At 49.4% G+C, this 16185-nt stretch overlaps 1 protein-coding gene across 1 annotated transcript in view; it reads left to right on the plus strand.

The window, feature by feature from the left end:
- The first annotated feature begins 8403 nt into the window (after window positions 1-8403).
- Window positions 8404-16185, plus strand: part of plek (pleckstrin) — a 33256-nt gene continuing 25474 nt past the window's right edge. The window contains exon 1 of the mRNA XM_033026342.1: window positions 8404-8721. Within this exon, the coding sequence (XP_032882233.1) occupies window positions 8674-8721 (48 nt within the window). The 5' untranslated portion in view covers window positions 8404-8673. The remainder of the gene's footprint in view (window positions 8722-16185) is intronic.

Raw genomic sequence — 16185 nt, forward strand, 5'->3', positions numbered from 1 at the left:
CCCTGATCCCTTTAGCCACAAGGGCCACATCTAACTCCCTCTTAAATATAGCCAATGAACTGGCCTCAACTACCCTCTGTGGCAGAGAGTTCCAGAGATTCACCACTCTCTGTGTGAAAAAGTTTCTAAGACAGTGGCCCCTGGTTCTGGACTCGCCCAACATTGGGAACATTTTTCCTGCATCTAGCTTGTCCAGTCCTTTTATAATTTTATATGTTCCTATAAGATACCCCCTCATCCTTCTAAACTCCAGTGAATACAAGCCTAGTCTTTTCAATCTTTCCTCATATGACAGTCCCGCCATCCCAGGGATCAATCTCGTGGAGCCAGAACCAGGGGCCACAGTCTTAGAATAAAGGGGAGGCCATTTAAGACTGAGGTGAGAAAAAACGTTTTCACCCAGAGAGTTGTGAATTTATGGAATTCCCAAGAACATGATTTTAAACACTGGTGTCCCCCAGGGTTGTGTTTTATCACCGATTTTATTTTCCATCTACACAAACGACATAACAAACAATAACAGTGACATTTCCCTTTTTAAGTATGCAGACAATATGGCCCTGGTGGCCCACATCAAGGATCACAATTCTCTGGCTACCTACTAGCAGCAGGTCAACACCCTGATGCTGTGGATCAAAGAGAGCTCTCTGGAGCTTAACATCTCCAAGACCAAGGAGCTGTGTTGTGGGGGGAGGCGAACATCTTCCCCCCAACCTCTCTTTGAACCTCTGAGGCTGAATGGGCAGACAGTTGAGCAGGTAGAGGCCTTTAGATTCAGATTCAGATTCAGATTCAATTTTAATTGTCATTGTCAGTGTACAGTACAGAGACAACGAAATGCATTTAGCATCTCCCTGGAAGAGCGACATAGCAAATGATTTAAATAAATAATAATAAGTGATAATAAGTGTCCGGGGGGGGGGGGGGTGATTGGCAGTCACCGAGGTACGTTGTTGAGTAGAGTGACAGCCGCCGGGAAGAAGCTGTTCCTGGACCTGCTGGTTCGGCAACGGAGAGACCTGTAGCGCCTCCCGGATGGTAGGAGAGTAAACAGTCCATGGTTGGGGTGAGAGCAGTCCTTGGCGATGCTGAGCGCCCTCCGCAGATAACGCTTGCTTTGGACAGACTCAATGGAGGGGAGCGAGGAACCGGTGATGCGTTGGGCAATTTTCACCACCCTCTGCAATGCCTTCCGGTCGGAGACAGAGCAGTTGCCATACCATACTGTGATGCAGTTGGTAAGGATGCTCTCGATGGTGCAGCGGTAGAAGTTCACCAGGATCTGAGGAGACAGATGGACCTTCTTCAGTCTCCTCAGGAAGAAGAGACGCTGGTGAGCCTTCTTGATCAGAGTTGAGGTATTGTGGGTCCAAGAGAGGTCATCGGAGATGTTGACTCCCAGGAACCTGAAGCTAGAAACACGTTCCACCTCCGTCCCGTTAATGTGGATGGGGGTGTGCGTGCCGCCCCTGGACTTCCTGAAGTCTACAATGAGCTCCTTGGTCTTCTTGGAGTTAAGGGCCAGGTTGTTGTCAGCGCACCATGCTGCTAAGTGCTGGACCTCCTCCCTGTAGGCCGACTCATCGTTGTTGCTGATGAGGCCAATCACCGTTGTATCATCTGCATACTTGATGATGGTGTTAGTACCATGTACAGGTGTGCAGTCATAGGTGAAGAGGGAGTAGAGGAGGGGGCTCAGCACACAGCCCTGTGGAACGCCGGTGTTCAGGGTGAGGGTTGAAGAGGTGTGCTTGTCTAACCTAACAGACTGGGGTCTGTTGGTTAGAAAGTCCAGTATCCAGTTGCAGAGGGAGGGGTCGATGCCCAGGTTACCGAGTTTGGTGATCAGTTTTGATGGTATAATGGTGTTGAATGCTGAGCTGTAATCGATGAACAGCATTCTTACGTAAGTGTCTCTGTTGTCGAGGTGGGAGAGGGCGGAGTGAAGTGCCGTTGAGATGGCATCCTCCGTACTCCTGTTCTTGCGGTAGGCAAACTGATAGGGATCCAGTGTGGGGGGTAGGCAGCTTTTGAGGTGTGCCAGGACCAGCCTCTCGAAGCACTTGGTGATGATGGGGGTAAGTGCAACTGGGCGGAAGTCGTTGAGGCTTGCCGCAGTGGAGTGTTTTGGCACTGGCACGATGGAGGTGGTTTTAAGGCACGTGGGGACAACTGCTTGGGCAAGTGACAGGTTGAAGATGTCAGTCCAGACGTCTGTCAGCTGCGCAGCACAGGCCCTGAGCACGCGCCCGGGGATGCCGTCAGGGCCAGCAGCTTTACGTGCATTAGTCCTACTCAGTGCCACAAATACGTCGTAGGGGGTGAGTGTGAGGGGTTGGTGATCGGCAGGTAGCACAGCCTTGATGGCTGTCTCTAGATTGTCCCTGTCGAAGCGGCCATAGAAGTGGTTAAGCTCCTCAAGGAAGGAGGCGTCGCTGGATGTGGGGGTGGTGTTGGAGGGTCTGTAGTCCGTGATGGCCTGGATGCCTTGCCACATGCGTCGGGGGTCGGAGTTGTTGTTGAAGTGCTCCTCAATCCTGAGCTTATGGCAGTGCTTGGCCTTCTTGATGCCCCTCTTCAGGTTAGCCCTGGCTGAACTGTAGGCTCGAGCATCGCCTGACCTGAAAGCGGTGTCCCGTGCTTTCAGCAGTAGCCTGACCTCGCTGTTCATCCATGGCTTCTGATTCGGGAATATGGTCACCTGTTTGAGGGAGGTGACACTATTGATGGTGGAGTTTATAAAGTCCAGAACAGAGGATGTGTAGGAATCAATGTCCATGTGGGAGTCAAGGGTGGCCTGGGCTGCAAACGCCTTCCAGTCAGTGTTTCCAAAACACTGCTGAAGTGTGAAGTCCGCTTCCTCTGACCAGACTTTAACTGTCCTCACAGTTGGTTTTAGATACCTGGGCACAGAGATTGACACCCGCCTGTCCTTCTCCCAGCACACAGACTCTGTGTACAAGAAGGCACAGCAACGCCTGTTCCTGCTGAGGAAACTCAGGAGCTTTGATGTCAGACAGGACATTTTAACAGCTGTCTATAAATCACTTATAGAATCTGTACTCACCTTTAACATCACATCCTGGTTCACCCTCACCTCTGTCAAAGACAAATCAAAGCTTTCCCGGATCATCAAGCAAGCAAGCAAAATAACTGGCAAAACTCAAAATCAATTATCAGTACACCACACCCAGGCAGTTAAAAGGAAAGCCAACCTCATTACACAGGATCCCACCCACCCCCTGCACAAGTCCTTCCAACTTCTGCCATCAGGCCGCCGATATAGAGTCCCCCTATCCAAGAAAAACATCCACAAAAACTCATTCATACCCATTGCCATAAACAGCTTAAATAAAAAATGAACAAGGGACAAATTAACCCTGACGCACTGTCACTTTACAAGTATCCACAACTTTTATCTTGTCTATTTTTATAGTTTCTAATCTTTATACTTGCTTTTAAGATCTATACACACTGTGTGTGCTCGCAGAAATCTGTGTTGTATGACTGCTTATCAGTACATTGTCCTGGTTGTATGTTGAGCCACGTCAAAGAAGATTTTCTGTTACGACAGACAATAAAGTTTTCTGAATCGGAATCTGAATCTGAACCTACGCTGCACTGCCTCAATCACAAGGATGTCCTTCCTCAAATTAGTCGTCGAAATAAATTGCGAAGTGGGATAGGCCCTGAAGTACGAAGAGCTGGTCATAGACTGCTGTAAGCAGGGCTGGAAGGCAAAGTGTGGGGGTGTGGTGTGTGGGGGGGTGTGGTGTGTGGGGGGGAGGTAAGGGGGAAACCGCTTTGGTCGCCTCCTCCTTGGAGAGGTGACTTTTTTCATGTCACCTCCCCCGTGGCCTAACATCGAGGATCGGTGCGGCCTTTCCCGGAGACGTGCCCGGGGCTTCAGCTGCGGGCGCAGCGAGGACTCTCGGCATGGAACGGGTGAGCCCTCAGTGGGGGTCGCCAGAAATGAGCGCTCCGTTCACTGGACCGCGGCAGCCTGAAACCGCGGTCTGCGGAGCTCCAGCTGGCGCGGCATCCTCAGCCCGGGATCCTTCGTTGGGGACCCAGAGGAGAAGAAGCTCCCACCGCCGGCCCACGGCCAACTTCTACCGCGGGTGTGGCGGGGACTTACCATCAGGAGTGGGATCCCTCGCCGGGAACCCCTGGAGGGGAGCTCTGACCGTCGGCCCTGCGGTCTGCGGTGCTTCTGGCTGCGGCGCGGCGGGAACTTTAAATCTTCGACCGCCGGCATGCGACCTTTCAAAACTCTTTAGATTCTGGAGTAGTTCCTGAGGATTGGAGGGTAGCAAACGTAACCCCACTTTTTAAGAAGGGAGGGAGAGAGAAAACGGGGAATTACAGACCAGTTAGTCTAACGTCGGTAGTGGGGAAACTACTAGAATCAGTTATTAAAGATGGGATAGCAGCACATTTGGAAAGTGGTGAAATCATTGGACAAAGTCAGCATGGATTTACAAAAGGTAAATCATGTCTGACGAATCATATAGAATTTTTCGAGGATGCAACTACTAGCGTGGATAGGGGAGAACCAGTGGATGTGGTGTATCTGGACTTCCAGAAGGCTTTCGACAAGGTCCCACATAAGAGATTAGTATACAAACTTAAAGCACACGGCATTGGGGGTTCAGTATTGATGTGGATAGAGAACTGGCTGGCAAACAGGAAGCAAAGAGTAGGAGTAAACGGGTCCTTTTCACAATGGCAGGCAGTGACTAGTGGGGTACCGCAAGGCTCAGTGCTGGGACCCCAGCTATTTACAATATATATTAATGATCTGGATGAGGGAATTGAAGGCAACATCTCCAAGTTTGCGGATGACACTAAGCTGGGGGGCAGTGTTAGCTGTGAGGAGGATGCTAGCAGACTGCAAGGTGACTTGGATAGGCTGGGTGAGTGGGCAAATGTTTGGCAGATGCAGTATAATGTGGATAAATGTGAGGTTATCCATTTTGGTGGCAAAAACAGGAAAGCAGACTATTATCTAAATGGTGGCCGACTAGGAAAAGGGGAGATGCAGCGAGACCTGGGTGTCATGGTACACCAGTCATTGAAAGTGGGCATGCAGGTGCAGCAGGCAGTGAAGAAAGCGAATGGTATGTTAGCTTTCATAGCAAAAGGATTTGAGTATAGGAGCAGGGAGGTTCTACTACAGTTGTACAGGGTCTTGGTGAGACCACACCTGGAGTATTGCGTACAGTTTTGGTCTCCAAATCTGAGGAAGGACATTATTGCCATAGAGGGAGTGCAGAGAAGGTTCACCAGACTGATTCCTGGGATGTCAGGACTGTCTTATGAAGAGAGACTGGATAGACTTGGTTTATACTCTCTAGAATTTAGGAGATTGAGAGGGGATCTTATAGAAACTTATAAAAGTCTTAAGGGGTTGGACAGGCTAGATGCAGGAAGATTGCTCCCGATGTTGGGGAAGTCCAGGACAAGGGGTCACAGTTTAAGGATAAGGGGGAAATCCTTTAAAACCGAGATGAGAAGAACTTTTTTCACACAGAGAGTGGTGAATCTCTGAAACTCTCTGCCACAGAAGGTAGTCGAGGCCAGTTCATTGCCTATATTTAAGAGGGAGTTAGATGTGGCCCTTGTGGCTAAGGGGATCAGAGGGTATGGAGAGAAGGCAGGTACGGGATACTGAGTTGGATGATCAGCCATGATCATATTGAATGGCGGTGCAGGCTCGAAGGGCCGAATGGCCTACTCCTACACCTAATTTCTATCTATGTTTCTATGACCTACACCAACCTGAAGCCGCGGTCTCCAGTGGGGAGGCACCGATTCAGGACTTATCTGGTCCTCACCTGGACTTTACCTGGACTTTACCTGGACTTTACCTTGTCTACACATCTGGACGCCCGCAGCGGCGACTGCGGAGAGTTGAGGTCCCGACCACAGGGGAAAATGGAGGAGGTCTGGCCAAACTTTGTGCCTTCCACCACAGTGATGAATGCTGTGGTGGATGTTTGTGTTAAAGTTTCATTGTGTTTTTGTGTGTTCTTTATCATTGTACCGCTGCTGGCAAATTCATTTCACTTGCACGTTATGTGCAATGTGACAAATAAATCTGATATTGATATTGAGAAAGGCCATCAAGAACCTCACAGAGACCGCGGAGAAGGCCTTGAGATGGATGTGGATCAGGAGAGGAGGTCCATGGGGAGGAGCGAATGCCACCTGAACACAAGTCGTGGTCTGGTCAACCACGGCTGGGTCGCGTGGGTGAGGGTGTCTGATGTTGAAACACCCAATGACCCCAGATTACATCACTGATGATGTGTTCAGGAGCATCTATAGATGTATGTTTTAATCAACCATGCCATATCTCTCAAATAGCAACGGCTGGGGAATTAAATGTGCTGCCAATATGGGGGGAAGAAGCTGTTCCTAAATCTGTGTGTGAGCACTCTCAAGCTGTTATATATTCTGCCTGAGAGGAGAGGAGAGGAAGTAATGGCAGGGACAAGTCCTTGATCATATTGGCTGCTTTCCCTAGCGGTGTGGAGTGTAGATGGAGTCGATGGTGGGAAGTCTAGTCTTAGAGTCATAGAGTGTCATAGAGTGATACAGTGTGGAAACAGGCCATTCGGCCCAACTTGCCCACACTGGCCAACAATGTCCCAGCTACACTAGTCCCACCTGCCCGCCCACGTTTGGCCCATATCCCTCCAAACCTGTCCTATCCATGTACATGTTTCTTAGACGATGGGATAGTCCCAGCCTCAACTACCTCCTCTGGCAGCTCGTTTCATACACCCGGCACTCTTTGAGTGAAAAAGTTACCCCTCAGATTCCTATCAAATCTATTCCCCTTCACCTTAAACCCATGTCCTCTGGTCTGTGTGATGGATTTTGCTACATCACACTTAAAGATAGCGGAGTCAGGGGATATGGGGAGAAGGCAGGAACGGGGTACTAATTGGGGATGATCAGCCATGATCACAGTGAATGGCGGTGCTGGCTCGAAGGGCCGAATGGCCTCCTCCTGCACCTATTGTCTATTGTCTCCAACTCTCTGGAATATTTTTGGAGTATTGAGCAGAGATGTTCCCGAACCAACCTGATAGAATTCTTCATATGGACCATGTTAGCAAGAAGACATCAACAATAGCTTAAAACTAACCGATGCAAAGTCAGTGTTGAACATGAGGCCAAGTTAAACTAATCTCCTCTGCCTGTGGGTGGTCCATATCCCTCCACTCTCTGCATATCCATGTAAAAGCCTTTTAAACACCATTATCGTATCTGCCTCCACCACCACCCCTGGCAACGCGTTCCAGGCACCCACCACCCTCTGTGTAAAAAAACTTGCCCCACTCAACTGCTTGAAAATTTGCCCCTTTCACCTTAAAGCAATGTCCTCTAGTCTTTGACATATCTGGGAAAAAGGTTCTGACTGCACTAATCGGGGTGGGAGATTGCAACCTTCACGTGGTCCACCCTGTTTCGACGAATGCAATCAACCTGGCGTGCACAAACAGAAGATCAAACAGACCAAGTGGTCTTACAACTTTAGGCTGTGCACGCCACACGCAAGAAGAAGATGACCGCCTATTCCATCCATGCCTCTCATAGTTTTTATACACTTCCACCAGGACTCCCATCAACCTCTGATGCTCCAGAGAAAACAATCAAACTTTGTCCAAGGTAGACAAAAATGCTGGAGAAACTCAGCGGGTGAGGCAGCATCTATGGAGCGAAGGAATAGGTGACGTTTCGGGTCGAGACCCTTCTTCAGATTAATGTGGGGGAGGGGGGGGACAGGAAGAAGAAAGGAAGAGGCGGAGACAGTGGGCTGTGGGAGAGCTGGGAAGTGGAGGGGAAGTAGGGAGAAAGCAAGGACTACCTGAAATTGGAGGTCAATGTTCATTTGGAGAAGTCAAACTTTGTCCGCCCGCCTTTTCGGCGAATGCTATCGAATCCAGGCTGATACTGCGGAACCTCTTCTACGATGTTTATTTATTTATTTACTTTTAAAATAGGTGCAGGAGTAGGCCCTTCGAGCCTGCACCGCCATTCAATGTGATCATGGCTGATCATCCCTAATCAGTACCCCGTTCCTGCCTTCTCCCTATATCCCCTGACTCCGCTATCTTTAAGAGCCCTATCTAGCTCTCTCTTGAAAGTATCCAGAGAACCCTGAGGCAGAGAATTCCACAGACTCACAACTTTCTGTGTGAAAAAGTGTTTCCTCGTCTCCGTTCTAAATGGCTTACCCCTTATTCTTGAACTGTGGCCTAAGCTAAGATTTTGTGTCTATCTTTTGTGAGATCACTGACCATTGATTCACTCACTTCAGCAGATACCTAGTTCACTGTGTGGATCCTCAGATACAAAGCACAAGGACTGACTCGGGTGTGTCTACACAAGGCTGGTTAGTTTGGGGCAGATTTGCAGTGAGCAGCCTGCAGGCGCAGGACCTATCTCCAGGCCAGGCAGCGTTTCCTTCCTCTTCTCACCCGGCTGCTGACAAAGAGGGCACCACTACTCACGCAAGCTCAGCCGCTTTGCAATGTGGAAGAAGGTCTCTTTCCTGGGCGTGACGACACAACGTGACAGCAGGGGTTCAGAACGTAACTGACAGCCAGCGCTGACTCCCGGGCCATTCCCCAACCCAGCCCCGACCTTACAACACCCAGCATGGAGGTGGAAGCCAAGGTGATCAGAGAGGGTTACCTCGTCAAAAAGGTAGGGCTCATCAGTCCATTTTGTCGTTAGATTTTGTTTGGGACGTCCCATTGTTAACCTTAGCATTTACAAAAATAAGTTCTTCAGGGTACGAAGCCACAACGGGCATGTATTGGAGATAACTGCTCATTTGTTCAATTTAAAGTTGTATGTATTTATTCTGTTTTTATTCATTACACTGACAAAAACTGATGAGAAATAATTTTTCGTTTCTTCTGTGTATGTAAGTACTCAGTGAAATAACAATAAAGTTAATACTGAGATACTAAATGCTCATAAAGGCACAGTGCTGGAGCAACAACAGGACAGGCAGCATCTCTGGAGAGAGGGAATAGGAGACCCTTCTTAGGGAGTTAGATGTGGCCCTTGTGGCTAAAGGGATCAGGGGGTATGGAGAGGGCAGGTACAGTATACTGAGTTGGATGATCAGCCATGATCATATTGAATGGCTTGAAGGGCCGAATGGCCTACTCCTGCACCTATTTTCTATGTTCAGACCCCACGACGTCACCCACTCCTTCTCTCCAGAGATGCGGCCTGTCCCGCTGAGTTACTCCAGCATTTTTTTGTGTTGCAGTCTTCGGTTTAAACAAGCACCTGCAGTTTCTTGCTCCTCACCTCCGGTGACTCCTGACAAAGAGGTTCTGGAGAAAAAGTTACGGGTGACGTTTCGGGGTGGGGGTGGGGGTCGGGACCTTCTCCTCCAGACTCCTTGCCACACGTGGATATGTATTGATTGGAGAGGAGAGGCAAGATGCTGGAATCTGCAGCAAAGCACAAAGCGTTGGAGGAACTCAGCGGGTCAGGCAGCGTCTGTGGAGGGAATGGACAGACAACGTGTTGGTCGGGGCCCTACCTCAGACATGATCACCTTGCATGGCTCGAAGGGCCGAATGGCCTACTCCTGCACCTATTGTCTATTGCCTATTGTCAAAGTTGCATCAGGGGTTTCTGGTTTCTGTTTTGTTTTTGCACTCATGTTCTTTTTTTTAAAATTTATTAAACTTCCTTTTTTTCTTTTGCTTTGTTAAATTATCTATGAGTATCGTGTTTCAAGACGTGTTGTGCTGCTGCAAGCAAGAATTTCATTGTTCCGTTTCAGTCCATATGGGGAAGGGTTTCGACCCAAAACGTCACCTATTCGTTCTCTCCAGAGATGCTGCCTGACCCGCTGAGTTACTCCAGCATTTTGTGTGTGTGTGTGTGTGTGTATGTGTGTATGTGTGCGCGTGCGTGTGTGTGTGTGCGCGTGTGTGTGTGTGCGCGCGTGTGTTTGTGTGTGCGTGTGCGTGTGTGCGTGCGTGCGCGTGTGCGTGTGCGTGCGTGCGCGTGTGCGTGTGTGCGTGTGTGCGTGTGTGTGTGTGTGCGTGTGCGTGTGTGTGTGTGTGCGCGCGTGTGCGCGCGTGTGTGCGTGTGTGCGTGTGTGTGTGCGCGTGTGTGCGTGTGCGTGTGCGTGTGTGTGTGTGTGCGTGTGCGTGTGTGTGTGTGTGTGCGCGTGTGTGCGTGTGCGTGTGTGTGTGTGTGTGCGCGTGTGTGCGTGTGCGTGTGCGTGTGTGTGTGTGTGTGTGCGTGTGCGCGTGTGCGTGCGTGTGTTTCTTTACATCTGGCTGTACCATGAATGAGTGTGAAGTGTCGCTGAGAGCGTATATACTGGTGAGACGTTTGTAAACTCTGGGTTATAGGGCACCATAGGCAGGTCTTTCAGAAATCTCAAACCATTTACTCCCGTTACTGCAGATTCTAGATTTTCACAGTTCGCAACTTCACAAATTATAGGGGTAGAATTAGGCCATTCGGCCCATCGAGCACTCCGCCATTCAATCATGGCTGATCTCTGCCTCCCAATCCCATTCTCCTGCCTTCTCCCCATGACCCTTGACACCTGTACTAATCAGGAATTTGTCTATCTCTGCCTTAAAAAAACATCGACTGACTTGGCCTCCACAGCCGTCTGTGGCAATGAGTTCCATTCCAACTACCCATTTTATAAACTCTTTTCCATTCTGGTCAGACCTTTTCGGAGCTCCCGCAACGGCAACTTCTCCCGACCGAGTTGCGGGGTTGTGGGTGACCCGGAGCGGGGCCTTGCGTCGCCCGGCGTGGCTTTAACGGCCGCGGGACTTGCAATCGCCTGCTGGGGGCTTTAGCATCGGGAGAAGAATGGAGAGCAGGGGAGAGAGAATGACTTTGCCTTCCATCACAGTGAGGAGGAGATTCACTGTGATGGATGTTTGTGTAAATTGTGTTGGTGTGTGTCTTGGTTCTTTTCATGTTGTATGACTGCTGTACGGCCTCGCGGGGCCGGTCCCACTTCGATCGCCGGAGCCGTATGGAGTTGTGCGGAGCTGGTCCCGACATCGCGCGGGGCTCCGAAAAACTGACCGTGTTCAAAAATTCCATGCGGCAACGGCCTGCCGGCTCGCAGCCGCTTGAGGCCGTACGCACCGCCTCGACGGGCATACGCAGCGTCTTGACGCCGTACGTCACGTGCGAACTTCCCGCGGACTTCGCTCGAACTTCACGTCACTCACTCGACCTCCGCGCGGCCCCCGCTTCCGGTTCGGTCGCGCTTGCCGCATGCAGGTCGCATGCTCGTGGGACAGGCCCTTAAGGTTTCAAAGGTCTTTTATTGTCACGTGTACCAAATGATCAGCCATGATCACATTGAATGGCGGTGCTGGCTCGAAGGGCCGAATGGCCTCCTCCTGCACCTATTGTCTATTGTCTAATTAAGGTATTCGAATATTACCATACAGCCATTCGAGAAAAAGCAACAAGACACACAACTACATAACAGGTAACATAAACATCCACCCCAGCGGATTCTCCACATTCCTCACTGTGATGGAAGGCAATAAAGTCTCATCTTCTTCCCTCTTTAGTGAGTGTTTGCAGTGTTGGCATCTTCTGTGACCGGCCCTCTGGTACACCAGAATATGTCTCAATGTAGATAGACACAAAAGGCTGGAGTAACAAAGATGCTGCCTGTCCCGCTGAGTTACTCCAGCTTTTTGGGTCTATCTTCGGTTTGAAAGCCGGGTCTGTAGTTCCTTCTTAATTTAGACTTGGTCAACTTTCTGTTGACCGGGAAGGTCAAGGGTCATTGTCCTTGGTGAGTTTTGTGCAAACGGAACTAAAATGTGCCCAATTGCGGAGTGAGTTGTATCCGGACTCAAGGCAGGAAATGGTGAGGCTTTGAGCTGTAAGACCGTAACTTCTGAGTTCATTTGCATACATAAAGATGACGGAGTGCGTAACAAACACCCCTTCGCATTCCACCTCTCCGCGGCTAAAGAGAAATAAAAGCTACCGCACCCACATCCCCCTCCCCTCCTCCTTAAACGCACCAGCTAAACTGAACGCAACGGATGCTGATTTAAACCGAAGATAGACACAAAACGCTGGAGTAATGGGTCAAGAGGCTTTTGGCACTTTGGCCTTCATCAGTCAGAGTATTGAGTATAGAAGTTGGGAGGTCATGTTGCAGTTGTATAAGATGTTGGTGAGACCACATCTAGAATACTGTGTTCAGTTCTGGGCACCATGTTATAGGAAAGATATTGTCAAGCTTGAAAGGGCTCAGAAAAGATTTACGAGGATGTTGCCAGGGCTAGAGGGTGTGAGCTACAGGGAGAGGTTGAGTAGGCTAGGACTCTATTCCATAGAGTGTAGGAGGAGATCTTATAGAGGTGTACAAAATCATGAGAGGAATAGATCGGGTAGATGCACAGAGTCTTTTACCCAGAGTAGGGGAATCGAGGACCAGAGAACATCGTTCAAGGTGAAGGGGAAAAGATTTAATAGGAATCCTAGGGGTAACTTTTTCCACACAGAGGGTGGTGGGTGTATGGAACAGGCTGTCAGAGGAGGTTGGGACTATCCCAACGTTCAAGAAACAGTCTGAAGAAGCGTTTTGGGCCGAAACGTTGCCTATTTCCTTCGCTCCATAGATGCTGCCGCACCCGCTGAGTTTCTCCAGCATTTATGTCTACCTTCGATTTTCCAGCATCTGCAGTTCCTTCTTGAACAAGAAACAGTTAGACAGGTACATGGATAGGACGGGTTTGGAGGGATATGGACCAAGCGCAGGCAGGTGAGACTAGTGTAGCTGGGACATTGTTGGCCGGTGTGGGCGAGTTGGGCCAAAGGGCCTGTTTCCGCACTGTATCACTCTATGGCTAACTCAGTGGGACAGGCAGCATCTCTGTAAAGAAGGAATAGGTGACTTTTCCGGTCGAGACCCTGGATGAGAGGGTATGAGCTACAGGGAGAAATTGGACACACTTGGATTGTTTTCTCTGCAGTATCGTGGGGTTGAGGAGCAACTTGATAGAAATAGGCATCGACAGCATAGACACTGAGAAGCCAGGGTAGTGTCAAAAACTAATTTGAGGAAGGACATTCTTGCTATTGAGGGAGTGCAGAGTAGGTTTACAAGGTTAATTCCCGGGATGGCGGGGCTGTCATATGCTGAGAGAATGGAGCAGCTGGGCTTGTACACTCTGGAGTTTAGAAGGATGAGAGGGCATCTTATTGAAACATATAAGATTGTTAAGGGTTTGGACACGCTAGAGGCAGGAAACTTGTTCCCGTATGTTGGGGGAGTCCAGAACCAGGGGCCACAGTTTAAGAATAAGGAGTAAGCCATTTAGAACGGAGACGAGGACATTTTTTTTCTCACAGAGAGTGGTGAGTCTGTGGAATTCTCTGCCCCAGAGGTCGGTGGAGGCAGGTTCTCTGGATGCTTTCAAGAGAGAGCTAGATAGGGCTATTAAAAATAGTGGAATCAGGGGATATGGGGAGAAGGCAGGAACGGGGTACTGATTGTGGATGATCAGCCATGATCACATTGAATGGCGGTGCTGGCTCGAAGGGCCGAATGGCCTACTCCTGCACCTATTGTCTATTGTCTATTGTCTATAGCTTTAACATTAGAATGGCCAAGTTTAAAGATGATGTGTGGGGATAGTTATTTTTACACTGTCTAGGTGGGTGCCTGGGATGTGGCCGCCAGGGGTGGTGGTCAGATACGGATTATGTACAGGCAGAGATTAATTTAACCATAGAATCACGAGTTATAGGAGCAGAATTAGGCCATTCGGCCCATCATCTACTACACCATTCAATCATGGCTGATCTATCTCTCCCTCCTAACCCCATTCTCCTGCCTTCTCCCCATAACCCCTGACACCCGCACTAATCAAGAATCTATCCATCTCCGCCTTAAAAATATCCACTGACTTGGCCTCCACAACATTCTGTGGCAAAGAATTCCACAGATTCCTCATCTTCTGACTAAAGAAATTCCTCCGCATCTCCTTCCTTAAGGGCGTGTCCCACTTGGCGATATTTTCGGTGACTGCCGTGGTCATATCAGTGTCGCCAAAAGATTTTGAACGTTTCAACATCCAGCGACGACAGAAAATAAAGTTGCGACGCTTGAAAAAACGCCGCGCGTCACACGTCATCACGCCGCATCACGCCGCATCACGCCAAGTCAGTCAATAATGCCGGCAGTCGCCAAAAAAAATCACCAAGTGGGACAGGCCCTTAAAAGAACGCCCTTTGAATGAGACTATGACCTCTAGTCCTAGACTCTCCCAATAGTGAAAACATCCTCTCCACATCCACTCTATCCAAGCCTTTTACTATTCTGTACGTCCCCCCTCTTCATGGCATTATGTTCGACACAGACATTGATCCAATGGACCCATTCCTGAACGGTACTGTCCTATGTTCTACATTCAACCACCGTAGCTCAGTCTAGTTTAGTTTAGAGATACAGTGCGGAAACAGGCCCTTCGGCCCATCGACCAGTGATCCTCCCGTACACACCAGCACTATCCTACACGCTAGAGATACTTTACAATCTGTACCAAAGCCAATTAGCCTACAAACCTGTACGTCTTTGGAGCACCCGGAGAAAACCCACGCAGGTCACGGCGAGAACGTGCAAACTCCGTACAGGCAGCGCCCGCCGTCAGAATGTAACCCGGGTCTCTGGCGCGGTGAGGCAGCAACTCTACCGCTGCCTGGCTGTTGGAGAATAACAACATTGCAGGAACCATTCAAGAGATTTAATCTGATCTGAATTTGAATCTGAACATCAAGGATAGGTGGTCAGATGCTGCAGCTTTTGGTGCCTATCTTCGGTTTAAACCAGCATCTGCTGTTCCTTCCTACACAGCCAGATAATCATCGTCTGGCTCACATCAGTGTTACAAGCGCAACTCAGTGCAAGAAGGAGAAGGGCTCCAGGATTAACGGGGATGACGGAGGATCAGGTTTAGCTTTAATATTGTCACGTGATCCAAGGCGCCGTGATCAGCTTTGTCGTGCTTGCTATCCAATCAGATCAAGCTGGAATGGGTACAGAGAAGATTTACGTGGATATTGCCAGGACTAGAGGGTGTGAGCTACAGGGAGAGGTTGTGTAGGCTGGGTCTCTATTCCATGGAGCGCAGGAGGATGAGGGGTGATCTTATAGATGTGTATAAAATCATGAGAGGAATAGATCGAGTAGATGCACAGAATCTCTTTCCCAGAGTAGGAGAATCGAGGACCAGAGGACATAGGTTCAAGGTGATGGGGAAAAGATTTAATAGGAATCTGAGGGGTAACTTTTTCACACAAAGGATGGTGGGTGTATGGAACAAGCTGCCAGAGGAGGTAGTTGAGGCCGGGACTATCCCAATATTTAAGAATCATGTTAGACAGGTACATGGATAGGTTAAATTGTAAATTGTGCCTAGTGTGTGTAGCATAGTGTTAGTATGCGGGGTGATCACTGGTTGGCATAGACTCAGTGGGCCGAAGGGCCTGTTTCCGCGTTGTATCTATAAACTGAACTAAACTAAAGTCCAAAATAGCAGAATGGTGGCAAATCTGCAGTAACCTGATGTGGTGCGAAAAATACAAAAGTTCAATAACGGAATAATGTGGTGGCGTTTTGGTTCAAGGGGAAGAAGCTATCTGAAGCCTGGACATCTTGGCTTGCAAGGCCCTGGATCTTTTCCCAGAAGGTAGAAGAGAGAAAAGGGAATGGTGAGGGAGGCAGGCAGCCTTGGCTTGCTGCTGTTGGAATCAAACCCAAGTCAAGTACAACATGTACAGTTAGGGGAATGCACGTTGGCACAGCAGTAGAGTTGCAGCTTCACAGCGCCAGGGATCCTGGTTTGATCCTGACTATGGGTTGTATCTGTATGGAGTTTCTCCCTGGGGCCGTGTGGGTTTTCTGCGGGAGCTCCGGTTTCCCTCACAGGCGTACAGGTTTGTTGGCTAACTGGCATCTGTAACTTGTATATTGCCCCTCGTGTGTGTGGGATAGTGCTGGTGTACGGGGATCGCTGGTCGGCATGGACCCGGTGGGCCGAAGGGCCTGTTTCAGCATTGTATCTCTAAACTAAACTAAAATTAAACATCATTGCCTGACCCGACCCTGATCAAAATACGAAGAGTGAGTTT

This window comes from Amblyraja radiata, chromosome 8 (assembly GCF_010909765.2).
Source record: "Amblyraja radiata isolate CabotCenter1 chromosome 8, sAmbRad1.1.pri, whole genome shotgun sequence".
NCBI lineage: Eukaryota > Metazoa > Chordata > Chondrichthyes > Rajiformes > Rajidae > Amblyraja > Amblyraja radiata.